The 26,172-nt window shown below is 49.5% G+C and overlaps 9 protein-coding genes across 9 annotated transcripts; 6 read left to right on the forward strand and 3 right to left on the reverse strand.

Moving 5' to 3' along the window:
* Positions 1-193: 193 nt before the first annotated feature.
* BO83DRAFT_331749 (nucleoporin Nup84/Nup107 family protein) lies at positions 194-3,871 on the forward strand. Its single transcript, XM_025528275.1, has 6 exons — positions 194-340; positions 407-623; positions 673-2,730; positions 2,784-3,114; positions 3,168-3,292; positions 3,350-3,871. The coding sequence occupies exons 1-6, from the start codon at positions 281-283 to the stop codon at positions 3,688-3,690; spliced, it is 3,132 nt and encodes a 1,043-aa protein (XP_025391891.1). The 5' UTR covers positions 194-280; the 3' UTR covers positions 3,691-3,871.
* A 1,738-nt stretch (positions 3,872-5,609) lies between these two features.
* On the reverse strand, positions 5,610-7,390 carry BO83DRAFT_396224 (cytochrome P450; the record flags this gene model as incomplete). Its single annotated transcript, XM_025533121.1, has 5 exons — positions 5,610-6,031; positions 6,106-6,702; positions 6,768-6,836; positions 6,902-7,109; positions 7,166-7,390. 5 exons carry the CDS (start codon positions 7,388-7,390, stop codon positions 5,610-5,612), a joined length of 1,521 nt encoding a protein of 506 aa, XP_025391892.1.
* Positions 7,391-8,162: 772 nt separating this feature from the next.
* BO83DRAFT_434805 (Zn(II)2Cys6 transcription factor) lies at positions 8,163-10,224 on the forward strand (the record flags this gene model as incomplete). Its single annotated transcript, XM_025535837.1, has 2 exons — positions 8,163-8,638; positions 8,747-10,224. The coding sequence occupies exons 1-2, from the start codon at positions 8,620-8,622 to the stop codon at positions 10,222-10,224; spliced, it is 1,497 nt and encodes a 498-aa protein (XP_025391893.1). The 5' UTR covers positions 8,163-8,619.
* Positions 10,225-10,946: 722 nt separating this feature from the next.
* Positions 10,947-13,185, reverse strand: BO83DRAFT_178089 (putative neutral amino acid permease). Its single transcript, XM_025526451.1, has 6 exons — positions 13,135-13,185; positions 12,564-13,054; positions 12,334-12,476; positions 12,154-12,280; positions 11,180-12,103; positions 10,947-11,120 (listed from the first exon to the last, which is right to left on the reverse strand). The coding sequence occupies exons 2-6, from the start codon at positions 12,771-12,773 to the stop codon at positions 11,040-11,042; spliced, it is 1,485 nt and encodes a 494-aa protein (XP_025391894.1). The 5' UTR covers positions 12,774-13,054; positions 13,135-13,185; the 3' UTR covers positions 10,947-11,039.
* Positions 13,186-15,568: 2,383 nt separating this feature from the next.
* BO83DRAFT_331757 (RNA-binding ribosome biosynthesis protein MAK21) lies at positions 15,569-19,215 on the reverse strand. Its single transcript, XM_025528276.1, has 4 exons — positions 18,339-19,215; positions 17,177-18,288; positions 16,584-17,127; positions 15,569-16,531 (listed from the first exon to the last, which is right to left on the reverse strand). The coding sequence occupies exons 1-4, from the start codon at positions 19,149-19,151 to the stop codon at positions 15,644-15,646; spliced, it is 3,357 nt and encodes a 1,118-aa protein (XP_025391895.1). The 5' UTR covers positions 19,152-19,215; the 3' UTR covers positions 15,569-15,643.
* A 77-nt stretch (positions 19,216-19,292) lies between these two features.
* On the forward strand, positions 19,293-21,732 carry BO83DRAFT_434808 (putative proline--tRNA ligase AIM10). The gene is made up of 7 exons (XM_025535838.1): positions 19,293-19,526; positions 19,579-19,657; positions 19,710-19,753; positions 19,802-19,892; positions 19,952-20,031; positions 20,082-20,211; positions 20,259-21,732. The coding sequence occupies exons 1-7, from the start codon at positions 19,425-19,427 to the stop codon at positions 21,635-21,637; spliced, it is 1,905 nt and encodes a 634-aa protein (XP_025391896.1). The 5' UTR covers positions 19,293-19,424; the 3' UTR covers positions 21,638-21,732.
* A 69-nt stretch (positions 21,733-21,801) lies between these two features.
* On the forward strand, positions 21,802-23,144 carry BO83DRAFT_375671 (nucleotide triphosphate diphosphatase NUDT15). The gene is made up of 3 exons (XM_025530515.1): positions 21,802-22,124; positions 22,246-22,451; positions 22,613-23,144. The coding sequence occupies exons 1-3, from the start codon at positions 22,025-22,027 to the stop codon at positions 22,919-22,921; spliced, it is 615 nt and encodes a 204-aa protein (XP_025391897.1). The 5' UTR covers positions 21,802-22,024; the 3' UTR covers positions 22,922-23,144.
* A 755-nt stretch (positions 23,145-23,899) lies between these two features.
* Positions 23,900-24,315, forward strand: BO83DRAFT_424082 (uncharacterized protein; the record flags this gene model as incomplete). The annotated part of the gene is made up of 2 exons (XM_025535142.1): positions 23,900-24,173; positions 24,257-24,315. The coding sequence occupies 2 exons, from the start codon at positions 23,900-23,902 to the stop codon at positions 24,313-24,315; spliced, it is 333 nt and encodes a 110-aa protein (XP_025391898.1).
* A 632-nt stretch (positions 24,316-24,947) lies between these two features.
* Positions 24,948-26,134, forward strand: BO83DRAFT_375672 (prefoldin subunit 5). Its single transcript, XM_025530516.1, has 4 exons — positions 24,948-25,095; positions 25,149-25,435; positions 25,566-25,683; positions 25,760-26,134. Exons 1-4 carry the CDS (start codon positions 25,044-25,046, stop codon positions 25,825-25,827), a joined length of 525 nt encoding a protein of 174 aa, XP_025391899.1. The 5' UTR covers positions 24,948-25,043; the 3' UTR covers positions 25,828-26,134.
* Positions 26,135-26,172: the final 38 nt, after the last annotated feature.

Below are 26,172 nucleotides of genomic sequence, written 5' to 3' on the forward strand. Positions count from 1 at the left end.
GACATTTGATGAAGAAAGAAAAAAAGAAGAAGAGGGAAAAGCCGAAGTGCGCGAGTTTTTATGGTGTGTGTTGGCGCTAGTCCCCATATGGGCTAGTGGCCCGTCGGCCCAAAACACGGCCAAAAAGAGTAAGACGAAGAAGATTGGAAGTTGCAGTTCTTCCCCGAATCCTCCTGGGAAGCTAAAGGTCCCTTCGCAAACACCCTCCATCTCTATCATCGCCCTTCCCCCGACACACCCCTTCTCTCCCGGTCAACCTCCCCGGCCTTTCCTCGCGCTCATGGCACCCTTAACCAGGGCCACGGGCTCGGGCGCCCCTGCCGGGTTCACGTCCATAAATGTGAGTTGCTTTGTTTTGGCTTTCTTGTAAGGCGGTGCGCTGACCGACCGATGTTTTATTATCCAGCCCTCTCAACAACCAACGAACGAGTCGGATGTTATTGAAATCGAGGATGATGACGATGAGCCCATGGATGAAGAGGGAGACGACATGGAGCCCAATGAGGATGAAGACATGGAAGATGATTACGTTGACGAAGACGAGGAATCAGAGGAAGAGGCCGCTGACGCGCTGAATGGAAGCGAATCACCACTGGATCTGGGGTTCGCTCCGAATGGACATAGTATGCTCCTTACGACTTCTGGTAGTGCTAGGAAGGCTGACGTTGCTAGATGGTATCGATGCCGCAACACCGGACTTGTTTACGTCGGCAGGCGCGCAGGAGGCCTTGCATCCCCTTCGCCGCACCGCAGATCGAGTCACGCGCCAGATTGAGGCCTTCGCCGAAAAACTGGATCGTTTCAAACAAAAAGGAAACCGCTCGGAGGACTTGTCGAACTACCAGGCTGCCTATAACCTGGTGAAGAGCTACCAGACCCTCGCGCAAGATGCAATCAGCGACATCACGAAACAAAACACCTTGAAACGGGCCAAGCTTGGATTGGGTGCTGCTCGAAGCAACGGATCCGCATCGTTCGATCCCAAGACTGCAGAGGAGCTCCGGCGTCTACAATTGGAAGCCGACACTTGGCGACTTCTTCTCAACCTTATTAGCAGGGACGATCCGCCCCGCAGAGCCGACTCCAAGAAGTCGCAAGAATCTGTCTTCCAGAATCTACACCGGTACTCCCCCGATCGCGACGTCTGGGACCAATTCTTGGCTGCGGACCATTATGCGACGGAATGCGTTATCATCCTAAAGTGGCTCGAACGCTCGGCCAAATACAGCACGCAAGATGTGGACTATCTAATCTCTGAGTTAGAGTCACAGGCCGAAAGAGGGCAGGGATCATGGTCCCATGGATGGCTTTACACGAAGGAAACAATCAAGGGACAGAAGCGACTGCGAGCCTGGCCCCAACCCCTCGAACCCAATGACCCGGGCATCACCGCTACGCTTCTGAGCTCAGATAAGTCGGAGCCACTAGTCACCCAATTAGATCCGGACGCCGTCACCCGCCAAAGGCAGAGCCTACAGAAGCAGGATCAGTTCTACGAGCGCGCTACATGGATGACGTGCTGGAAGATGCTCAGACATGGGGAGAGTTGGTTCAAGATCCGTGACTGGTGTGCAGAGCGGTTGGAAACTTGGCGGGCCGTCAGCATCTGTGGTACTAGCGTGGATGTTGAAACACACACTGGAAGGACCCCTGTTGATGATGGGCACACACGCCTGATGAACTGGCGTTCCCAGGAATCCTGGAGGGCCGCCTGCAGTGCTTTGGCACGGAGTCCACACGCCGAGGATTTTGAGCGGGCGGTTTATGCGTTGCTCTGCGGCGAAACAGAGGCAGCCTTCAAGGTCTGTCATACCTGGGATGATTATCTCTTCGTGCACTTCAACAGCGTCCTCCTGTCTCGCTACCAGGGATTTTGCAAGCAGTTCCAGCGGAAGCTAAGCCATTCGCCTACAACCCCTGTTGCCTTCGTGCCTGAGCCGGCAGGATATGCCGAATTCAACAAATTCGTGCAGTACACTAGAGGAAACGAGCGCGTTGGAAGCGAGGCACGGAACCCGTACCGCACTATCCAGGCGACAATCTTGGGCAAAGGATACGACGCATTCTTCTATTCCTTAGCCCAGGCAGTGTCCCAGGTTGCGAACAACAAATCTGATGCGTCATCCTTCGTTCCTGATGTGTCACCTACCTCCGTCGATGACAGTCTTGTCATTGCTGCAGAGGACGGCGATGCGCTCCGGATTGCCACCCATCTTTACATCGTCGCTCATTCCATTGGATACGTTCGCGCCGACACTCAATTCTACAACACTGCCTGCGTGAACGTCATCGGGTATATCGCTAACCTGGAATCCCTCGGTGTTGTGGATATCATTCCGCTTTACGCTTCCCTTCTCCCGGAGGATTTGACGAGGTCTGTTCTGGCTCAGGTATTGATCGAGATTGTTGATCCACGGGAGAGAAAGAACCTGGTTCGGTTGATGGAGAAGCACGGTATCGACGTCGAGGCTGTCCTGCAGACCCAGTGGGAGTGGCTGAGCGTGAATGTCTCTGCCATCGACCACTCCAGGACGGTCAAGCGGCACCCGAAGGTTGTCAACCGCAAGGATGGCAACCTTGAATTGGTCCCGGTCAAGACGGATTTCATTGGCACCGAGATATCGGAAAGTGATGAGAATGTCATACGCAGTCTCGAATGGCTTCGCTACGTGGATGGACAGTGGGGGCGAATCTGCCAGCTCGGATCTTTGTTGTACCGCAAGTTCTATAGTATGGACATACCCTTGTTCCGTGTAGGAGATGCAGAGCTAACAATACCACAGTTTCGGGTCGACTCTCTGCAGCTCGGGAGCTGTGTCGGCGGATGAAGCTATCCGACATCTCGCGGGAAATGTTCGGCTTTGACATTTCGGAGTTTAGCCTCGATGTGGCGGCGATGCAAGAGGTCAACACGCCAGAACCTTCCAGTCCGACGAAGTCGAGGTTGCTCAGCTCCCCTCACAAGCGTTCTCGGTCGCGAACCAACGGAGTTGCGTCGGGAAGCCAGGCGAGCATCTTACTCCAGCAATCGCAGACCATGCGTGACCTGGAGGTCCTTATCCTGGCATTAGACGCTCTGGAAAGATATGCCATTATTTATGAAAAACTAGAAAAGTATGTCATGACAATCTATGAATGGGTTTGCGTTGTACTTACCACTGGCGCAGCAACAAACGGCGGCGTGATTCGGGTATGCTTAAGGACCTCAGAGAAGGGCTACAGGAAGCCCTGGATGACACTAGCGTCCAAATCGATGTCATGTTGGACGAGTGGCTGGTCAACTACGAGAACGGTAAGCAGCCTTGTCTGCTTGAGGTTGAGTGTATCAATACTAATATGGTCAATATAGAAGCCGAGAAGGAGGAATTGGAGGAGATCCGTAACACCTACATTCCGGAAGTGTTCCTCGACTACCACAATACGATGTATTTCTCGGCTCATGTGCTCAGCAGCGAGCTCTTGGTGCAGTGCATGAACTTGGCAACCCAGGTGGCCGAAGTGGAGCATCTGACAAGCAGCTTCGTCGCGGCCCGCCGCGTTGGAGAGCTGATGAACGCGTTGGCAGTTTCCAGCAAATCCATGGTGAACACGCATGCGAAGCCCGGCGTCAGGCTACTGGGCGGCGAGTCGTTGGGGATCTGGGCCCCGCAGGTGTCTGACGAGGAGAACGACACAACCCAGGAGCAATGAAGCGTGTATTTGAACTAACGATGGTGGACCGGCGTGTATATTACCCTCATGTTTCTCGTTTTCTATGACTTCACCCAATCTCTTCTGGCCGGAAGGATTATGGGCATCTTGCATGTACAAGGGTCGGAGGGATGATCATATCCGGCGCATTTCCAGGATTTACATCGATCTGAAAATAAAGAAATCTAACTGTATGGATTGATCAGATTGTGTTTCATGTCAAACTTAGCGAACTGCGTTTTTCAAGTGGAGAACTAGCAGATTCGAATAAAGCGAGTACTACGCCAAGTAGAGGCTGACCTGAAAAAAAGGTGCAATCCAATAGAAAGGACACAGCACGTGCTGTACCAAATAGGTGAATTTGCTGCTTTCTATGACATTGCGCTAAATACTATGATAAGCATTGAGCTATTGAGCTAACGTGTATATAATTTATGGCTTCGTCGAAGTCAACTAAATTGTCATATCCTCAAATAGACCCTCTCTAGGTGAATCCAATCTGTAGTCAATCAAAAATCGTCATTCCTATCGCGAGACTTTCCCAATTAAAAGACACCATGAAACTATAATTGTGAAGTCGTGGATTCAGATCCAGTGACATTAGACTCAAAAATGGATGCTTCCTTCATATTTCATCCTCGTTCGTTGTCTCGATCAATTGCCAGTGTGTTATTAATAGTGAACCTCACCATGGAGGAGCGGAAAGAGTATATTGAAAAAGGAAGTAGAGGAACGACGGAACCTCGTTCAAGGCAATAAAAAACATCTATGAGAAAAGGGAATAGATACCAGAGTGGTCGAGTCCACGACAGAAGCCGGCCGGCAGGCAGACTAGTCGCCGTTGATATCAAGTACTTCTAGTTACATACATTTCCCGGCAAACCGAAGCTTGCAATGATGCATGCAGTATGCCCATGAGAATGGCATTCTCTCGCACCTCGAGTACGTGCTGGGATGGCTGGGATGTGGGAGACATAGATAATAAGATCTGGCACAATTTGGACGACTCGCAAAAGAAGAACATTGAAGTTCAGCTGAGAGAGAGCAGGTAAGCTATGCTAAGCTAAGCTAAGCTGATTTTTCAATGTCTCTGGTCCAGTGTCTTGTCTTATTCTAACTTCGGGCGGTTTAAATATAAGATACTGAAGATGCGGGAACTCACCCAACCGTATATTGGTCACAGTGGCAATGAACGGGCGAGCGAATGTCTTCGACTGTTATTGGCGTCAGAGGAGCATGGGACCTATTCGCCTCAGAGAAGTTGTTCGATGAATGGGCTTTGAAGAAAATACAAGTGTTCTATTCGAGGCGAGGGTGTTTTGGGAATGCTGCGTACCCTATATGAGGGATGATAATAAGGAGAAGGAGGAGCCTTCATGGTTTGTCTTGACACATGGCCATCTGGTCGCTGATAATATCATGGTAAAGCATGGCCGCATTACTGGTATCGTGGGGTGGAGATGCAGTGCGTTCCTCTCTGAATATATGGTATATGCTATGGCCACGGTCATTCATCGGAAATATACCCAGGACTGGTGGCTTCTCGTGTTGAAAAGGGTTTTGGAGCCGCCGGATTACCTTCGGTGTAGGTTTGTCGCTGCGGCTCGCTTTAAAGGGTTAATCTTAAATAGTCAGTGACTACTTAGTTGTTCTTCTTGCTTATCTGGGGTACTTTAGTATTTGTAGTATCTCTCCATGTCATCTTTAGAGGACCGCTTTCGTACTGCTAGTCTGCGTAGATATCATTCAGCTTAGCTGTTAGGAGCTGAGTAACTAGAACTTCTTTTATTATCTCGCCAGTTATAAGTCTAATGTCTTCCTCGAATATAGTACTACTAATCAGTCATCGAACCAGCAGTATATAGTATACACCACTATCCTACCTTGTCAACACTTCTACTCAACCCTAACAGCCCAACTTATAATACAATCTCCTCCTTCCTCCTCCGAACAGACACCTTGGCCACCGGATCTGCCTGCCATATGAACCCATACTTCCTCACCGTCGGGCTCCACCCATCAGCCACCTTGAAATCATACCTTAAAAGAACATGACACAGAATGATCTTATTCAAAGCAATCGCAAAGAAACGTCCAGGACAAGCATGCTTCCCCAACCCGAACCCTAGATGCTGAGGCGAAGTCGAAACTGCCTGTGCTGCAGTCTCAAGTCCGGGCGTCTCGCGCATCTTCAGAAACCGGTATGCGTCGAATGTCTCCGGCTCTGGATAGATGGTAGGGTCCCACATGGACTCACTGGCGAGAACTGAGATTGTGCCTTTGGGGAGGACGGTTCCGTCGGAGAGGGTCACGTCTTCTTGTGCGAAGCGTCTCATTCCCGCTGTTGTGGTTGTGTTAGATGGTAATTCTGGGCTATTTGTAAGGGTTGGCGCTGGGGAGAAAGCTTGCCTATACTGTGCGGCTTCAGCCGTTGACTCTCTTTTAATACGCTATCCATAAGCTTTAAGTCGCTGAACGTTGATTTTGTCCATCCGTCGTTTTGCAGAACTCCGATTACTTCGTTTCGTAGCGCCTTAATGACATCCTCCCGTTCAGCAAGGTAGAAGAGTGTCTGTGTAAGCAGGTCCGATGTAGTATGTATAGCGGCAAGTGAGAGTGCTATCTGAGCAAGAGTCGGGTCGTAAGGTCGGCCTTTTGCGCATTCTTCCATCCATTGCATCGCGTCCTCGTAGTGTTCGGGCTCCTTTCCTTGACGGATGGCTTCTTGCTTGGCGGACCGTCTTTCTTCGACGACGGGAGTGATAATTTCTACAGCTTCCTTAATCTCGTTGCGTATCTTACGGCAGAATGGTAGGACATATGCCACATAGGGTCTGGTGCAGCGTGGGAAGATTCGGAGAAATAAAGCGGACATGAACGTGTGAACGGCATAGTCGGCCGTGACTCGATGCCAGTTAGGGTTGCGATATAGCTTCTCCCCGAGAAATACCCTTGATGTCAGTCTGGAGATTAGACTAGCCACATTCGGCTTCAATTGTAAATCATGCCAATCTGGTGTGACATGTTATTAACATCATTGTAGGGCAAGTGAAAATATCGCGAATCACTGAGCTTACTGGGATCATCTGTGAGCATCTCTCCTAGCGCACGACGAGTCTCTTCAGACAAAGGCCGAGCCAACTTATCTACCAGACATGACGGTTAGAATGTGTTTGGGTAGGTCGATTGTGTGTAGACATGATATACTCACCCAAACTCGGTGTCAGTTTCGTGCGTAGAACATCTATCACAAGAGCCGGATCCTGATTGAAAGGGTCAAACCCTCGGATATGAGCATGAAATTCTTCCGCAACAGCATCCAATAAGCTTAATGCGGGATGAGTACGAAAGTCATCTGCATGCTTGGGGGCTAGCACGATCTTTGGCCCGAATTCCGAGTAGAGATAAAAAGCGCTGCCCTGGTAGACAACTCATCAGTACATATGGTTCGGAAGTAGAGTTTAGAGGGGCATACCTGACTGAATCCAGTTCTGATTAAGCCATGTGCATCCTTGAAAAACCGTTTTAGGGAGCCGAGGCTTCCGATTTCGAATCGTTGCCTCTGATTAATTACAGGAAGGGGTGTCTTAAGGGACGGAGTGCTTAGAAGCCAGAAGATAATCGCTGCTAGGACGGGAGCCCAGATCCATGTTGTTGACTCCAGCTTGATTAGGAATGATATAGTATTGATAATGAACATGGTGTGTGCTAGAGTACCAAGGGATTTGATATTGTAGAACCAGTACGGGTGATCATGAAAATCATCTGAAGGAGCGCAGGCCGACTTGAGGTGTTATGCGTGATTAGAATGTCATACTGGAGGCTGTATAATTTCGCTCGACTTCGAAGTAAACAGGCGGAGGTGCGGAGACTGAGACCGGGAATTGCTACGTTTTAAGTACCCAATATCATCTCCGATGCGTGCCATCGGACTTGCCAGACTAACAAAGCGGAAACTGACTAGTTGCAGCTGCTAATGCAAGGACTACTGCACTAGAGTACAGATGCTGGAGAATGTGGTTGGCCGACTGGCTGGCTGGCTAGTCGTACACTAGGAATGAAGGGAGAGCGGTACAGCCACGCTTTGCTGCTTTGGGGCCTGCATGAGGGAAGTCTCAGCATTAAGCATGGCCAGCATTGATAAGCCTGCGGAAGGAATATGAGGAAGAACGAATGAACAAATATGAATGAATCAGATCTGGATGTTTCAAAACTCACCTTTTAATGTGCTCAGCCTCTCTACTCGTGGGTGCTGAAAGGCCCATACAGCATCAGGATATTGCATCGCAGACACCCCACCAAGTGCGGCTGAAGGGGCCCACAGTAGCCCAATCTGCAAAATCGGAATAGTGATGCTAGGATCATTATCCCATCAGCTGATGGAAGAAGTCATCTCATGATGAGTTAAGCTCGTCATAAGTATCAAGCGGCCGCCTAAGCTTGGGATGGATCAATCCAAAGCCAGCACGGCACGCTTTGCCAGAGTTAACATGGGAAGAGGAATCTAGAACAGTCAGTATCGACTGTTAAGTAAACGTGGATAAATCAGGTGACCTGTCCGACTCACCGCTCCACTCTAATCTGGGCCAATCAGAAACATTGAAATGACAAGCCGTGGCTGTGTCTGCCTGGGGCACCCAGTATCCATGCTAGCACTAGTCAGACTATTAGTAGTCGAACGAGCTAACACACACTTATTAGGATGGAAGAGGCCTTTTCCCCATAATGATCTCCCTCCTCAGGGTGTTGTCCAGTGATCCCACGGAAAGGCTCTCATCCTTTGCTTGTTACATGCAAATTCAGTAAAGGTGCATGGAAAGGTGTCACTGCCAGTATGCACTGTAGAGATGAACAACCCTCCGTCAGCGTGTCTCCGCACATAGCCAGCCAACATGAGAAGACAACGAGCATTCACCCATAGATCCAAAAATGGATGCCGTACCTGTCGGTCAGTCTTCATCACCCAAATCGCCTACTACTCCACTTCCGCATCTGATTACAAGCGTCAACATCAAGACTAGGCTCCTGATCCTAGGGTAAGCAGCTAACCCCCCAGTCCGTGCACGCAGGTCCCGCCATATCAAATGTGATGAAACCCCAAATGCATGCCACAACTGCACTTCCACAGGGCGCAAATGCGACGGGTACACTCAATATCGACTACCTTCTCGTAAGGTGACACTACCAGTCTCCAAACCATCAAAGAGCCTCATCCTCTGTCTCCCTGGACTGGATTCCGACGAGCGTCGATGTCTCCAGTTCTTCGAGAACAACACCATCCCCATGCTAGTGGGGTATGCCGACTCGGAAGTATGGCAACGTCTCGTACTACAATTGTGTCACAAAGAACCCGCCGTCTGCCACGCAGTAGTCGCGCTCAGTGCCTTTCATGAAGACTACGAACGGAGCATCAAAACACTGAAATCAAAACCTGATCACCGCCATCATCACTTCGCATTGGAACAATACAACCGCTCCATGGCAATGCTGCGCCGGCGCATCCAATCCAATGACCCCCAAGTCCGTGGCATCACACTCATGTGCTGTATCACCTTCATCATCCTCGAACTCCTCGAAGGCGACTACACCAACGCCTTCGCCCATCTCCAACAAGGCCTCAATATCCTGAAAAGCCAATCAGCGAAGCACGCACTAACCACCGAGCGCATCCTCGCCAAAGCTTTCCTGCAACTCAACACCCCGCGAGCCTACTGGAACGGCCCTGACGTCGTCGTAACCGGCCACCCGCCCAAAGGCAGCGTCTCGGAAGTAGCATACGAAATCACGCCAATCTACAGCATCACCGAAGCAAAAGAACGTCTGCGCGTACTAATGAACAACATCTTCCACCTCCAATCTCTCTGCAACCTCTTCTTCCGCGGCGAACAAGACCCGCACCTCAACACTCTAACCCTCTCTGCAAAACAAACCGCCCTCCACCACGACCTAACAGACTTCACCCTCGACCTAAAATCATTCATCTCCTCCCACAAATCCAACACCGCCTGGACGTTACGAGAAACCCGCAGCGTGGACGTCATCCTCACACACTTAGCAACGCTAACTAGCATGCTCGGCTGTTCCCTCGACACAACCGAACTAAGTTACGACAACTTCCTACCTGAGTTCAAACGCATCAACCACCTCTGTGAACGAATCATAGCCACCTTCGTGACTGAATACGGGAGCTACAAGAACCTCCCCACCATGGTCACTGATATCGGTGTCCTGCCATCGTTGTTCTGGTGCTGTGTGCGGTGTCGGGATGCTGAGACCAGAGAGCGAGCGCTTCAATTGCTGAAAGTGTGGCCCCATCGCGAGGGATTTTATGACTCGTATCTGATTGTGAATATTTGTCGAGGACTGATTGACATTGAGGATGAGGGGAGGGATACTGCGGGGTTTATTCCGAGGGAGTTTCGTGTGCATACGCATACAATTGAGGTTGCGGAGGATCGAAGGAGTATGGTTATCAGGTATGTGTTGGCTGGTGGTGAAGGTGGGGAGCAGGAACGGTTGGTGGGGCTTGGATAAATACTTAAGGATGATTGATGTCTCTAAATCATTCGTCTGGGAATTGTCCACTTCACTGATGGTAGTAATATGTACAAATGGTAATATAGGTTATGGTAACCGATGATATACTATATTAGTGGCGGGGAAAAGAATAGATGAGGACAGGCACGTCTGGAATGATGTCCATTGGTGCCTTCTACTACATACTACCTGGACACTTATTCTTAGTAGCTAGGTAGTATCTTAGCCTAGTAAGTAAACAGTAACAGCAACTAATACTATACTTACCTAGTATCACACTATGCGTGTCACACTGCTACTTATGTAGTATCACCCTCGCTTCATTTGTTGTCCTACCATCCATCTCCATGTGCCTAGTAAGTAGGATACACTTACATTGCCCCAGTCGGACAGAATTAAAAACTAAAAACTATCTAATACTAGTATGGCTAGAACTACTAGTAGTATCTAATGTGTGAGCCTTCACTAATTCGGACACACACACACTTATAAATATATTCCTCCCATTCCAGAACCTCTCTCATGAAATCCACCACCATAATCCAGTCAACATAAATCCGGCACCCAGCCAGTTGGAAATCACATTCTTTTTCTTCGTACACGAACAACAATAGTGGTAGTAGCATAACAATGAGTATGTCTCAAACAATAATAAAACTAATAAGCAGGAATAAAGAGTCGTCGTTCAGATGGTGGAAGGAACTCGTTAAGAAATCATCATTTCCCTATTTTTGTCGGTGGTGCCAGCCCTGGAGCTATTTCGTCTCCGGTTCGTTTGCTCTTTGGTTTTCATCTCAGATGGTTGGTTGTATCTACAGTCCCGTGTTGGCGCAGGAGAAAGGAGTGCCGACGGTTCCTTCTCGGTAGCTGATAATGACGCTTTCAATGGATGCCTAGGAGGGTTCTGTTAGTGTCGGCTTCTTTGGTATCAGGAGAGAGAATGAAGACTTACATAAGTTCCTGGTCCTAAGAAAAAGAAACCAGCGATGATAAGAGTAACATTGAGAATCGCGCCCAGCCAGCCGCGGATACCACGGTTCTTGTAGAAATTGGGTCCATAGTCCTCCCGGCGCATGCGCAGGTAGGCTGTACCCCAGAAGATGAAGCCGAAGAATGAATCGAAGAGGGAGCTCATGATTGACTCCAGGTCGGAAAAGAAGGGAATCACCTCGGCGATGACGAAGGCGAGGATCCAAAGGATGGTGAGGATACCGGTCCAGGCGGCCCATCCAAGTACGGTGTGGTTACCCTTGTGACGGGTGCCATCGAACAAGCGGAAGAAGATGAAACGCGCTGACACGGAGGCATACAGCACGCCGAGGAAAATCAACGTCGGAATCATGAACGAGAAGGACACCTTCTTGTATACCTCGTTACCCAGAGAGCCGAATGCCGGCGACGTGATGTACTGGTTACCGGTGTAGGCGTACACGATAGAGCCGACCAAACTGAACACGATGACCTCGGCAATGGTGACGGCGGTGACAGACTTCCAGAAGTCCTTGGGCTCCTTCATCTCTGCGATAAAACTTGGCAGCGTGATCTGACCGATGAAGGTATAGCTGATATTGAGAAAGGCGCTCATTCCTGAGACAAAGGTCGTTCCGGGCACAGGGATCGCTTTCACAATGGGGTCTCCCATCTCCGGGGTATAGCCCGCGGGATGGTCCTCGATGGCGGAGAAGATGAGGGCTAACATGACGGAGATGAATGTGGTAAATGCCGACAGGGTTGCCACCTTGGATAGGGCGCTAAAGGTGCGTGGAAGTGAGCAGATCAGCGAGATAATCGCCGTGACCAGTGAGAACACGATGGTGCAGGCTCCATGACCACTGATGGTATTGAGGTACTCGGCGCCGACCAAGCAATGCAAGCCCTAATCCAGGTCAGCGCTATGAATAACTTTCGCAAGCAAAATTAAAATACCTGAATGAATATGTTGTTCAACAAGAACATCACCGCAGTCAGGTACCACACAACTTTGGAGTCCCAGAAGATCATTTGGCCGATGTCGCACACGTCACGGACATGTGGGTGTCGCAGACAAAACTTCCTACACGATATCAGCGGTTATCTTCCCAAGCGATGCGACAACGGAAAACATACCAAATGACCAGCGAAGTATAAAGCACAATCATGGCGATGACGACGGTGAGGATCAACCCCGGGACCAATCCGAGAACGGAATAGGACCATGGAAACGACATGATAGCCAGACAGATATACTCGGAGAACAGGAGAGCGGCCGTCTAATGAAACACAAGTCTGTGGTCAGCCATTGCAACTCTGCGCGCATCGCACGCGTATACTGCTTTGAGGCGGTTTGTAGTACATACCTTCTGCCAGCTACAGGTACGGTATTTAATTGAATTCTCCGACTCCATTTCAATCTGACGACCGATTTCCCCCTCCGTGTCTGAGCCGGAGCCCACCTGCTGTTTCTGGTTTTCTAGATCCATCTGATTCAACTTATCTGCTGCACTGGCATTGTCGGAGACAGACGACCGACGGGAAACGACGGGCTTGAAAGTGTTGGACTCCGCCATTTTATCGAGCGGACAAGCCGCAGGTGGTAGGAAGCGATGAAGCTAAAGGAAGAAGAGACACTAAATGCCTTTGGATGCATGTACTGCGCCTTAAGATGCGACAAAATAGGACGACTCCAAATCACTGAAGTAGATCGTTTAAGGATAGCTCTGGAATGATCAGAGGTGACAGATGGTAATCAGGAATTGCCTGAGCGAAGACCGGCAACGAGTGAAAGAGAATTAACGAGGCGAGTGACGGAAGGTGAGAGAAGAGCGAAAAGGAAGAACGGAGGAAGGATCTAACATCTTTTTAGCTGTCAGGTTCAGGCTAGAGAAGAATATCACTGGCAAAGGCACGTGCGGGCAACCTAGTACTTACTGGAGATAACCGTGAGGCAGATCGACACTACAAGACCAGGGGGGTTTGCGATATGCGCGACAAAGAATCACAAATCACCCAAGGTAATAATATAGATGAAAAAGTGAAAAATGACGTGCTAAGCTTGTGAACACGAGCAGATTGAAAGAAATGAGCGAAAAAGTACCGCTGAGGCAAAAGGGAAAAAGAAATTCAAGCAAAGAGATTTAATCTGGATGCGCTTATTTCCTTAACCTGGACTGCCCTGGAAAGCTGGGTTCTCCCAAAGCGCGCGCCGGATGGGTTTTAGTTGCCTAGCACCGGTGGTTTCTGCGCACCCCAAGACTGTCTAGGCAAAATGCAAACCCACAGGGAGAGGCGATTTAATTTACGATTTTATTTTTTTAGACTGGGGAACAAATAACAACCAGAGCAGCGGTCGCTGATTGCGAATCGAGGGCTCGGAGATCCAATGACCGGCGTGCAATGCAGCCGGTCAGCCCGACTGTCCGGAATGGCCGATGACAACATCTACTTTGTATGACGTCCTCCAGCGGGATTGAACACCGGTGACTTTATTACCACTAGTAGAGTCTGGTAGGTTACTGGGACGAACCTAAGCAGAGGCTGTATTAGATTTTGGTCCAGGGACTACCATTAGATACTAGGGGTGTCTTGTGTCCCCTTCCAAGTTACTATAGTGATTTTTCTTGTCCTCCATCTATCCTGACCACCATTACCTTCACTACAAAGTAGCTAATAGATATAACTCACTCCACCTCCGTAAAGCTCGACTCGGCTAAGAACAGCAATGCCGCTTTCAGACCCCACCCCCATCAGACCCCACCGCCCATTGGTCCGTTCTCGGTACAACCTTTGCCTGTTTCCCCAGCCAATCAGCATTCTGACCAATGTCCGCGGCGGAACCGCCCGACCCAGAACTGCCCCGCATCCGTCCTGAGCTTTTTTCCTCTTTTCTCTTTTTGACGGAAAACCCCTCTTGCAGAGAATTTCCGCTCCAAGAAGTAGGAAGGAAGTGAAGGAACAAAATGGAACCATTTGTTGCTACCTTATCCCAATCCTTACATTCCCCCCCATCAGCTTATAAAATTAAGTTGCACTAAGCAAACGATGTTGTGAAGTTGTGTGGCATGACCAGAGCTACGCCTCTCCCTCATGCATGAATGATAAGTACCAAGCAAAATCCCCCCCGGTCATACGACGACAACGCATGGTTTCGATGGCTTTTCCATGACCCTTGTTCGAATATCGTATGGAGATCTTCTTACTGGTTTTCCCTTGTGCATGGATCCATGCATTCGCATTCCTTCGATGGCAAAAAATGGTAAAAGAAACTAAGCTAACTGAAAAGGTTCGGTTGGGGAGGAAAATTCAAACAGATGAATGAAAGAAAAAGCCGCCACTGCCAGTAACTAAATATCTGACAATGCTTATATAATTCTTTTCTGCTTCTTTTAAGCCTTGTCGAGCACGCTATGCGCTAGTAGATGGCGTGATAAGCCACTTCCCCACGTGCCTGGGGATTGACTGGTGGGATTACTTACTTTGTTGGGTAAGGAGTGTACTCTTAAGACTCTTAGTAGCAGCCATGTGCCTTATGCGTATATGCACGCTCAGCACTAGTACTGCAGGGAGATCTCACCAACACATACCCTTTTTTCTGTAGGCTGGGTTTTTTTTTTTTTGCTTGGTATCTTAGGTTGTGTAGCTACTATGTAGCTTCCGCGTGCAAATTTCATTAATATTATATACGCTATAAATCTCGCTGTACTAAATAGTGAGCCTGCTTCTCTATCATCATCGCAACCAAGGTAGAAGAACATGGCTATAGAATAACCCGGTACAACTCCCCATAACACATCACGGCAACTCTGCCGACAAAATCTCTCTTCTCAAGCTATGCACGCCTTAACGCCAGGCGCTAAGGCTGACACTAGTCTTACGCCTCCAGCGGTCTTGTGTCTGTCCACAATTCAGACTAGGATAACGGCTGGCTTGATCTCTAGTGGCGCCGCTTTTACGCCACTTCTCACCGCGGGAGCGATTGATGGAACCTTATCGGCAGCTAGTAGCTATCAGTTATAGCGAGCTGTATGAAAGTGTAGTTCTCTATGGGATGGTGGGTTTTTATTGTGGTGTAATTTGATGGCACTATTAGTAGATATGTATTCTTCTTGACATTATTGCATGGCGCAAAGTCTCGGAGAATGAATCCGAGTTTTAGACTGTCTCTATCGCTGGGTCAGGGGGTGCTGGCGCAAGGGGGATCTGGAGGGAGAATGGAATGGAATGGAAGCCATCACGGCGGGCCGTACCATATTTGCATACTACTTGATTTGAGTAGTGTATTGGTGGTATGTTTGAAGTAAGGGGTATTTATTGATTTTACTGCAGCTATAGTGCTGTACATACCTGGTTTACGATGGAAGATAGACTCCGAACCAAGTGCATGCTTTTGTGGTATACTGCAATAGATAGCATATCAGGGTAGTAACTACAAGCTCCGAATTCACATTCCCTCGTCCTCCCCGGCCAGCAGGGCCGCATAGTCGTCCGCAGAAGCGAATGTGGGCAGGTGCTTGAGCTTGCGCCGCTTCTTCCGGTCAGACTGCTTGTCATCCTTCGGAGGCTCCTCAACCGCTGCGAGTTCCACGTCAAACGGCAGTTCCTCATCACTGTCAAGGAACGCCTCGTCGTCTGAAACGTCCATGTCAAATGCATCCTCGTCGTCGGATGGCTCTTCCTCCTTGGCGGCCTTGCCCTTCTTAGCCTTCGGCTTGGTGGCAGGCTGCTCCTCCTCGATGTCCTCCATCTCGTCGTCCGAGTCGAGGTTGAGTTCGACTTCGCTGTCGCCGCCTTCTTCGTCTTCATCGTCAGACTTGTCGTAGGCGGACTCAAGATCGTCCATGTCGAGATCGTCGTCGTCGCTGCCTGCTTCCAGATCGGGACGGGAATCAACCAACGCCTTCCAGATCTCGGACTCGGCGCCGCTGAGTTCGGCATCCTCCTCGTCTTCGTCGACCGCATCCCTGGCCTTCTTGGTCTTGTCCTTGTCTTGACCCTTTCCAATGCGGTTGAAGTATTCGTGGAAGAAGACATCTTCCGCTGCAACTTCCTCGGACTTCTTCTTCCAGAAGGCCTCCGAGTTGAGAGGCAGCTGCTGGATCGACTTGCCGCCCGCGACCAACCGATCCTTGGCCTCGCTGCCTGCCAGAGGTTGCATGATGGATGAACCACGGGTGAGCGCAGACGCCTTGGGGGTCCGGTAGACGAAGCGGTCGAGGAAGTGGGACAAGGTGTGCAATGTGAGATCGGGCTGTCCGGACATTGGCTTGTGGTCGAGCAGATGAGCCGCGTTCACTGACACGGACGGGTGGAAGTGAGACTGGTAAGGCAGCTATGATACCCTATTAGCGCGTGACAACATTTCATTAGCAGGATAAACTTACCAGTTCCCACAGACATGTCCGGTCGGCATTGCTGTGGCCGGGATCTCTCTTGCGGGGGTCGTATTGGGTCGACGGCTTCTCCGGCTTCTGTGTGACCTCTGGCTGATCCTGAGGCTCGTCATCCTCATCAGGAACATCGCGGAACACCTCCTCGTCATCACTATCGTTCTCCTCCGGCTGATCGAACAAGGAAGCGAGATCGGGGAATGTCTTCTCCAATTCGCGGATCAGGTAGAAGACACCGCAGATGAAAGCGGGCTGATGCAGCCCAAGAACCTGAACGATACGCTTCACAAACGCCTTCACACGGCGGGTGTTCAGATCGTTCTTCAAGGCCTTAAACAGAAGGTTGAGGTAAAGCGACTGCTTGGAGGAGGTAGCAACCCGAGGGTCGAGAAGAGACTCGTATAACGTGCGGTAGAAGCGATCAGCACCAACCTGGTGAGTCGAGGTAATCTGCTGGATCAGCATGAGCGCCTGGATACTGGTGTTGAAGTTGGCGGAGTGTGTGATGCGGAAGAGAGTATCGATGTGCTTGGAGAGTCTGATTACGGATTAGTGATATATAGAGATGAAGGATATGCAAAACGTACCGTTCACTATCCGAGCTGGTAAACGGGTAGGCTCGGTTGACACCAGTCAGAACTGCAGAGGTCAATTTATCCCGCACCTCTTCAGTCTGAGCCAGACCCTTATCAGCGTCCTCCTTCCCCTTGTTCTTGTTGTGCTTGTTGCCATACTTTCCATTCTTCTTTCCCTTTGGCTCCTTGTTAGGCCTCAAGAGAGCAACAAAGATGGAGAAATAGATGTCGAGCAACTTCAGGGCAACGGTCTCCTCCTTGACACTCAAGACCGTTTGGTTCAGCGTGATAACTGCATAGTATTTGGCGTGCTGACTCTGACCAGGACGGAAAAGAACTTCCTCGACGGCGGCGATGATGGTGGGCTTCATCAGAGGGTGCGCCTGTTCAAGTTGCAACAAGAGGTAAGATGCCCGCGAAGCAATCTTCTTCGAAGTATCTCCCAATTTGTTGACCAACAGTCGCAAAAGGTTCGTTTCCTGCTCCGGCTTCTCCTTGAGCAATTCATAAACGTAACTGACAGCTCTGGAGCGAGAGAACTCAATCTCGTCGTTACACCAGACTTCAAGGATCTTAAGGACTTCAAAGAATTGGTCCTTCAAGAAGTGCTCATACGCCCAAACAATCAAGTGGCTCTTCTGAAGCCCTCCAGGTAGAGGGTCTCCTTCGGACCACTTGCTGCCTGCGCCTTGCAACGCAGCAATAAGAGACGGCTGGTTGGCAAAAGCCCGGAGTCTCCTGTCGCTAGGAAGTAGGGTTCCTTGAGCGAACATATCCTTGAGCGACCTCAAGACTTCCACGGCCTGAGCACGGCTGCGCTTCTTTCCAAGGGCAATGAGGTTTTCCATTGCTTTCGTATTGTGAAGAGGCGATTCTTGAACAGCAAGAGTCAAGGCAGAGGTCTTATCGCTAAGAGTACCGGTAGACATAATCGTGCTGTAGAACTTGTGGGATGAAGAGGCAGATGCTTGCTGCGCTTCCGCGTACATCTTGTTTTCCTTCTCGAGGAGGGAGACGGCGTAATCGTAGAACCGGTCCACCAAATGGCGAGGCAGAGACTTCGCTTGTGCTTTCGGTATAGAGGGCAGTTCCGTCATGTACCAGTCGGACCTGGGTCGAACAGACTAGTGGTTACATTAGAAGGATATATGTGAAATGGGCTGGTTATACTCACGAGTTTGGCAAACTCCTTGGGGAAGACGACTTCGGCGGTAGGTTCCTTGTTGGCTTTCTCTTTCTTGGCGGGTTCTTTGCTCTCCTTCGGGGCGGGAGCAGGAGCTGGCTCCTCATCCTCTGACGGTTCCTCTTCCTCGTCATCCTCAACTTCTTCCTCATCATCCTCTTCAACATCATCTTCCTCACTTGCTTCTTCCTCCTCAGCTTCCTCTTCCTCCACCTCGTCGTCCTCTAGGTCGTCAGGGACGACCTGACCGGCCGCTGCCAGAATACTCGAAAGTTCCTTCCGGAGCGAAGCATCGTCGGACTTGCCCTTGGATTTCTTCTCTGTAGCATCTTCAACTTCAGAGTCCGAGCCGACCCCGGCGATGAGATCCAAATCTTCCTCTGTGCCCCCGAGAGCCAAAATCTCCTGCCGCAAAACATCGTCCTGGTTCTCCTTCGATGTTGGCTTCTTATCCTTCGAAACAACCTTGTCCTCCCTCGCGATCACCTCACCATTGCGGTCCCGCTTCTTGCCCTTGTTGTTCTTGTCGTTGTTGGACGCTTGCTTCTGCTGGGGCTTGGGGGCAGGTTCTTTCTTCTGTGGCGTATCACTGGGACCCGACTTTCCCTTGTTGTTCTTGGGCTTCTGCTTCGAGGCGCTCTGGTCCTTCAGTCGCTGTTCGATCTTCTGTCGCAAGCCGGCAAATGCACTTTCCTCAAGCTGTGGAAGGGCATCAGCAGCGGGGGCGGAGTCGTTAACAGCGACACCACCGTCGGGGATGACGTCGTTTGCTCCGGAGGAGCGCTTCCCCTTACTTTTGGCCATGACGGATAGTTGTACGGCCAAATGTAGACTTGATGATGGGGATTTGCATCTACTTTTTTTCTGCCGCCAAAAAATTGAGGAGAGCCGCCAGGCCGCCGGAGAAACGGCGGGCCGAGACCCATGGGTCGGTGCACGGACCATCCGAAGTTATCGAGTTTCGCATGTTTGCGATCTATTTACTTGCGATTGATCTGGCTTGATTATGGTGTCATCCATTGGTTTGGATGAACATTACTGCCAAGTACTGAGGGGCTGTCCTGATCTTCCAGCCTCATGATTTCCGGGTTTCGCCCGGTTCCGGGCCGTTATTCCGCAACATGTCGAGCATACTTTGGCATTGCTCGATTCCATAGAACATCAAAATGCGCCTTTCATGTAGATGACCTAATTCACTCTCAACCCAGCAGCCCCGCTGACTATCCTCTAGGTAGATGGGCGCAGTCGGGTGTCCAATTTCTGGATTCCGACGGGTGGTATTACCAAAAAGCCCGTCCAGGGTGAGAAAGGTATTGATTATGGTGACCCATCTCAATGTTGACCGCTTCTAATGCTTTTCAGAGGATGCCAATGACCTCTTGATCCGAGGTGGCTTTTTGCGACAGGTTAGTGCCATTCCCAGTATGATGAATATAGTCCTAATACTGGTCTAGGCTTATTCGGGGATATTCCACATGCTACCTCTGGGACTGCGTGTGCAAGATAAGCTGGAGCGTCTCATTGATAAGCATATGCGAACAGTTGGTATGTATACCATAGTTCTCCATTTATGGGGCTCTTTCTTATCGTGTGGATCACTACAGGCGCATCTAAGGTGTCGTTGTCATCTCTATCCGCCCAGGAACTTTGGGAGCAGTCTGGGCGTCTCAAAGAGGGCTCGGAGGTATGGAATCCGCTGTGTAGTCATTGATGCTTTGCTAATATTTGTCTCAGATCTTTCGCTTTCAGGATCGGAAAGAGTCCCGCTTTCTTCTTGCCCCAACTCATGAAGAGGAAATCACCACTCTGGTAGGACATCTTACCAAATCTTATAGAGATCTGCCTGTGCGGGTGTACCAAATATGTGAGTATATCATCCACAGCTGAGAACAACAGCTCACATCAACCTAGCAAGGAAATACCGAGATGAACAACGACCCAGACAGGGCTTACTTCGTGGGCGTGAATTCATCATGAAGGATCTCTACACTTTTGACTACAACGCTGAGAATGCCCTGCAGACGTACACGGCTGTTAAGAAGGCTTACACAGAGCTCTTTGATGAGCTCAAAATCCCCTATCTGGTTGCTGCTGCGGATTCTGGGAACATGGGCGGCAGCCTAAGTCACGAGTTCCACTTTGCTAGCAACAAGGGCGAGGACACGGTTATCAGCTGTTCCAGCTGCGATAGTGTCTACAATGAGGAGCTTGCCGACGGCAAGGCCCATAATATTGACAACCAGCAGGTCCAAGTCGGTCACGCATCCGGCTTTGACACCGGCGAAACGTCCGGCGAATCAGCGAAAGCTGTTTCCGTTGGCCTGTGGATGGCGATATCACACGACAAAAACACACTGCTGCGCTGCTGGTATCCGCAGTATACCTTGAAGGACCCTAGTGAACCGCCAGCTGAAAGGGAAGTCAACTCCCATGCCGTCAAATCTATAGCCAAGGCAGCCGGTATAGACCTCGATATCAGTATTGAGAACCCCCTGGAACAATGGGCGACTCACATTCAGTCAGAGGAGGCTTCCAGCCAGCGGCCCCGTGTGTTGGATGTGTATGACTCATACGTACGGGCATACAAGCGCCCTCCCTTGACGGACACACTGGACGGGATCAACCGCGCCGTTGAGGATATTGACTTTTCAAAACTCGATCGCTTCCCAGGAACGAACAACTATCTCAACCTCGTACGGGTGCACGAAGGCGACCAGTGCTCGAAATGCGGCCAAGGTCTGACAAAGACCCACAAAGCCACCGAACTTGGTCACACGTTCCACCTTGGCACGCGATACAGCGATGTCCTCCAGGCTTCTGTGGTGGTTGACCGCGCTCACCTCGACGCAGGCGACCGTTCATCGTCTCAAAAGGACCAGTTGGTCCCAATGCAAATGGGCTGTCACGGTATCGGAGTATCGCGCATGATCAGCGCGGTAGCAGACAACCTGGCAGATTCCAAGGGACTCAACTGGCCCCGGGCGATCGCTCCCTACGAAGTCATCGTCGTCCCTGGTAAGGGATTGGAAGAGGAAGCAGAGAAAATATACGACGCGCTCACCTCAGAGCCCACCACTGCCTTGGACGTCATCCTGGACGACCGCGATAAGCAGATGGGCTGGAAGCTGGGAGACGCAGATCTTATTGGGTACCCTGTGATTGTGGTCGTAGGCAAAGGCTGGAAAAAGCAGCGCACCCTGGAAGTGCAGTGTCGGCGACTTGAAGTACGTGAGGATGTTGCCTTGGAGGCTCTGCCGGAGTTTGTGGGTTCTTTACTCAAGAAGCTGTAGGGAACTTCACCCACTCGGGCTGTGTTACGGGCAGGCAATGCAAGCTGCGCCACACTATCACATTGGTAGAATCACTGTACACTATCACTCTTAATTACTAGGTAACTTCCGTTAATATATACCCCTCCATTCCGTTAATTAAGCACCCGCCACTTTGCATCAGCCTAGTCTGTTAATCCCGCCTTGCAGTAGTCACTTTCAATACTGGTGAATCTATTCACACAGTATAAAAAATAGACAAGTAGACTCGATCTCGCTGCAGTATTGCAGCCTGCGCTCATCTCTCATCACCTGAACATTATCACTACTAAAACAAACTCATTCCAGTCCCATTCATTCCACATGCTCAGACACTTGCCATTCCGACCCGAACCAAACCATCAGAAAATGACCATCCACACAAATGCCCGCGTCGGCGTCGCCGTCTTCATCTTCAACGGTCACAACGAATTCATTATCGGCCAGAGAAAAGGCAGTCACGGTGCTGGTATGTACTTACCACCATAATCACTATACCTATTGCCACAGGAACATTATGACTTAAATTATATTCAATCATCGCTACTACTGCTACTCAAATTATCATACTAATATACTCCCAAATTCAGGAACCTGGGCCCTTCCAGGCGGACATCTCGAACTCAACGAGTCATTCGAGACATGCACAGAGCGCGAAATCCTCGAAGAGACAGATCTCAAGGTCCAAGACATCCGTTTCTTAACTGTGACTAACGATATCATGAAAGATGAGGGAAAGCACTACATTACTGTGGTGATGGGGTGTAAGCTTTGTGATGTTGATGCGCAGCCTAAGGTTAGCATCTTCCCCTACCCTTTTTTCTCTCTTTTTCAAATTATTTCAAATCATATACACGTGGTTGGTGTTATAATAAATATATTGTGGTCATGTGGAAATTATTTCTCCCATATTCACTACATAATTTCCATACAGAGGGACATACTAACAGCCAACAGCTCATGGAACCCGAAAAATGCAGCGGCTGGGAATGGACAACCTGGGAACAGCTACGAATGGATTACTATGCTGGAAAGGGTCGTCCTTGGGTTGAGAGAAACTCTCGGAAGTTAACCCCAGCAGCTGCCTACGATGAGGCTGTCTTTTCTGAAAAGGGAGAGATTATTCCTGAGAGTGATTCGATGGAGGTGGATGAAAGTACCGAGAATACTAATCCTCCCACTCGGCAGCTGTTTCTTCCTCTGGTGAATCTTTTTGAGCAGAGGGGTGGCTTCGATCCTGTCGCGGATTTTTGGATTGCAGATTAGGGGAATTGGGTGTAATTGGTCTTTCTTCTTGGACGTTGAGGGGCGCTGATGTCTAGTGATGTGCTGGTGCACGGTTTATTGCGACAGGAATAAAAGAGATTGTGCTTTGTTCGAGTGTAATTTGGCCGGCTTGATGAGTAGCTAATCCAAAGGGATGTCCCGATATTCTGGATAATAATGCTCATAAATGACAACGGTGGTGACAGTGCCTCAGACATCATTTCTATGAATGACCCGTCCTTAATGAGTGGGAGGCTGTCAACCTCAATTTCTCCACAATGATAGACGTTCTTTCTTCGGTAGAGACAATACAGTCCAATATTTCTTTCCAGCTTGTCTTCTCACATTTACTAGAATAGCTGGACATGCCAGGGAAATTTTCACTATACTGGAAGATTCCTGTACAAGTTGAGAAGGGGAAAGAAAAGTCCAAGCCTTTAATGTAGAACTATGCAGCATCGATAAGTACCGCCTTAGCTTGCATATCTCGAGATATGAGGTCCGTGTATGGGCGCAATATCGGATATCAACATCAAATCCCCTGTTCGATGGCACTTGCCCTATCAAGCAGGGTCCATCACATGCCACTGTTCTATAAAGACCAGAAAGTGCCCTTCCCTCTTTTTGTCTCTAGAATAAAGTTATTTGTTCAATCTCACACAACTCGAACGCCATCGACCCAATGGCTCTCGCCATTTTGTTGAAGATAAATCCCATAAACCTGGGCAGATTCCGTATCATCTACATGACCTATCTGGATCTACGAAAATAGACTCATTAGCAAATCCGAACACAAATCAAGAGCTGAAACAGTCTGGGATATACCTGTAAGTACTATACAGGGTATCTTTATCCACCTCTTTATGACTATCACAATACACACCTGCTAGAGTTATAAAACACCCACACCCAACTTCTCAACCATATGTACAGAACATACCAACTTTCGTATCCAACAGCAACACACAATCCTTCAACATGGGAATCGAACTAACCTCACCCGAAGGCAGCCGTCCTGCATCACCCGTCCTCGAATGTACACTCACTGCAAAGGCAGAAGCGAGCCTCGCCGAGAATTGTCTCACATATAAGATCTCGGAACATTTCCGTGATGCCCTTGGAGCCATGTACAGCTTAGTGGTTTACGATAAGTTCGGTGTGAACAAGTTGTCTCTTGCAAAAGTCCGACGATTTGGAGTTGTTGAGCGTCAGCTGAATTACTATCTGGAGAGGTATCCAATCGAAGATGATGGTGAGTACATTCAATTTCACGAGTCTTTTAACGCCTCGTGCATACATATCCCAAGCTTTTAACTGACTCTTGTAATTTTATAGACGACCTCGCAATAATGCGAAATGACTTGCAAACCATAGCCTATTCTTATGAGCCGTGATGATTTGACTTTGCACTGAAATTGCAGATTCAAGCTGTCGTTCGTGATGTACTATCTATACTTATCTTCACGAAGCTTTTGTCTGACTGTGGGATGACCGTCGGCAATGTTACTGGTTATTAGATATGCTGTGCTGCCTATGGCCCTGATTATCTATACAAAAATTTTGGATATAGAGAAGAGATACACAGGCAGAATATGAATACACGCGTTGCTTGGTGCAGAACAATTTGCGACTGCCATTTGTAGAGCTACCTTGTGAACACTCTATACCTTCAGTATCACATAGGATACGGTCCCCACGCCCGACCAAACAACACACAAACTCAACAATGTAAATCTCATACACTTTAATATCTCTATAGCACTTCCATCATTAACTAAATATTATATACCCCGATAAAGCATCCACATAACCCTCATTCACACTCCAACAGTTAACCAACAAATATAGGGCTGCACCCAACCACCCGCTGACTAACCCACCCAGCACAACCCACCACTTATGCACTCTATGCATCCCCCATCCCCACCATTACACTCGACTTGACCGCGGGCCACCCTCAAAGCTCAAAAGCCAGCATCACCACCACCACCACTACCATACGACCCAGTACGTAAGTACAGCACGAACCCACCCACAACCTTCTTCCCTCACAACCTCATATCCAAATCCCCCAATCCAACCATCTAACCACCATCTCACACAGACCAAACCAAAACCAAAAATGCCACCCCCCAACACCCCCGCATCATCCGACTCCCCCCCTCCGGGCTCAGGTACGCATCTCTCCCCAAAGCCGCCCACACCCCCCTAACAAACCACACTCCAGTGAACATAAACTCCCTCTCCGTCCCCCAACTCCGCGCGCTCCAAACCCGCCTATCCTCCGAACTCGAACACCTGACGACCTCGCACGCGAAGCTTCGCGCCGCGCAACTCAAATTCAAAGATTGCGTGCGCTCCATCAACGAAGGTGTAATTGGGTCTCAGAAGAAGGGCACCGACGGAAAGGAGGATATCCTGGTGCCGTTGACGAGTTCGTTGTATGTGAAGGGGAAGTTGGCGGATCGGGAGAAGGTGCTTGTTGATGTCGGGACGGGGTTTTATGTTGAGAAGGTGAGATACAGATACCCTTTGTTTTAAAGTGACTAGGTTGTTGGTTGTTGGTTGTTGGGGGAGGAGGTGTGTGTGTGTGTGTGTGTGTGTGTGTGTGTGTGTGTGAGGCTAATGCGTTTGGATTGTTTAGACTGCCGCCAAAGCTATCGAGTTCTATGAAAATAAGGTCAAGGAGCTGGAGACGAATCTTACGGAGTTGGAGAAGATTGTGCAGACGAAGAGTCAGCAGCAGAGGTTGTTTGAGGATGGTAAGCCATGTTTTTCTTTCCCTTTCAGTTGAGTGCATTTGGGTTTGGTTCGTATTAAACTAATGATTGCTTCTAGCTTTGAGACAGAAGTTGCTGGCTGAGGGTGCTGGGTCTGCTGCTACTGCCTCTGCGGGTGCCGGTTGAGTAGATCTGGACTTGTAACAAAGGAGATTGTGTGGCCTCGGGATGAATGTATAGTCGGAATGAACTACGACTGGGACTGTTACACCCTAGTAAGGACGCATTGGAACAGACCTGTCTGATGTCACCCAAGCCGCGGGTTGCAAGAGACAGGTCCGCTACGAGCACGCCAGCTCCATTGAAGGAACTCCACGGTCACCTGCAATTCAGAAGGACATAAGACTTGGCTGACATTCTGGAGGTGGTAATATTAAAAACTGGCAATCTGGAGCTGGATCTAGAGCAATGCACAACACAATACCATATTAACGAACCCCTCCGCCTCCATCTGCCCTTATCTCCCCCCAC

Source organism: Aspergillus eucalypticola (genome assembly GCF_003184535.1).
Source record: "Aspergillus eucalypticola CBS 122712 chromosome Unknown BO83scaffold_4, whole genome shotgun sequence".
NCBI classification, from domain to species: Eukaryota; Fungi; Ascomycota; class Eurotiomycetes; order Eurotiales; family Aspergillaceae; genus Aspergillus; species Aspergillus eucalypticola.

Coding starts and splice junctions, on each gene's coding strand:
- BO83DRAFT_331749 (XM_025528275.1), top strand. CDS start 281: ATGGCACCCTTAACCAGGGCCACGGGCTCGGGCGCCCCTGCCGGGTTC. Junction 624..672: donor GTTCGCTCCGAATGGACATA/GTATGCTCCTTA, acceptor TGACGTTGCTAG/ATGGTATCGATGCCGCAACA. Junction 3,293..3,349: donor GCTGGTCAACTACGAGAACG/GTAAGCAGCCTT, acceptor TGGTCAATATAG/AAGCCGAGAAGGAGGAATTG.
- BO83DRAFT_178089 (XM_025526451.1), bottom strand. CDS start 12,773: ATGGCGGAGTCCAACACTTTCAAGCCCGTCGTTTCCCGTCGGTCGTCT. Junction 12,477..12,563: donor GTACCTGTAGCTGGCAGAAG/GTATGTACTACA, acceptor GTGTTTCATTAG/ACGGCCGCTCTCCTGTTCTC. Junction 12,281..12,333: donor TATACTTCGCTGGTCATTTG/GTATGTTTTCCG, acceptor GATATCGTGTAG/GAAGTTTTGTCTGCGACACC.
- BO83DRAFT_331757 (XM_025528276.1), bottom strand. CDS start 19,151: ATGGCCAAAAGTAAGGGGAAGCGCTCCTCCGGAGCAAACGACGTCATC. Junction 17,128..17,176: donor ACCAGCTCGGATAGTGAACG/GTACGTTTTGCA, acceptor ATCCGTAATCAG/ACTCTCCAAGCACATCGATA. Junction 16,532..16,583: donor GGACATGTCTGTGGGAACTG/GTAAGTTTATCC, acceptor AGGGTATCATAG/CTGCCTTACCAGTCTCACTT.
- BO83DRAFT_434808 (XM_025535838.1), top strand. CDS start 19,425: ATGATTTCCGGGTTTCGCCCGGTTCCGGGCCGTTATTCCGCAACATGT. Junction 19,754..19,801: donor GAGGTGGCTTTTTGCGACAG/GTTAGTGCCATT, acceptor ATACTGGTCTAG/GCTTATTCGGGGATATTCCA. Junction 20,212..20,258: donor TGTGCGGGTGTACCAAATAT/GTGAGTATATCA, acceptor ACATCAACCTAG/CAAGGAAATACCGAGATGAA.
- BO83DRAFT_375671 (XM_025530515.1), top strand. CDS start 22,025: ATGACCATCCACACAAATGCCCGCGTCGGCGTCGCCGTCTTCATCTTC. Junction 22,125..22,245: donor AAAAGGCAGTCACGGTGCTG/GTATGTACTTAC, acceptor TCCCAAATTCAG/GAACCTGGGCCCTTCCAGGC. Junction 22,452..22,612: donor ATGTTGATGCGCAGCCTAAG/GTTAGCATCTTC, acceptor AACAGCCAACAG/CTCATGGAACCCGAAAAATG.
- BO83DRAFT_375672 (XM_025530516.1), top strand. CDS start 25,044: ATGCCACCCCCCAACACCCCCGCATCATCCGACTCCCCCCCTCCGGGC. Junction 25,096..25,148: donor CTCCCCCCCTCCGGGCTCAG/GTACGCATCTCT, acceptor ACCACACTCCAG/TGAACATAAACTCCCTCTCC. Junction 25,684..25,759: donor GCAGAGGTTGTTTGAGGATG/GTAAGCCATGTT, acceptor GATTGCTTCTAG/CTTTGAGACAGAAGTTGCTG.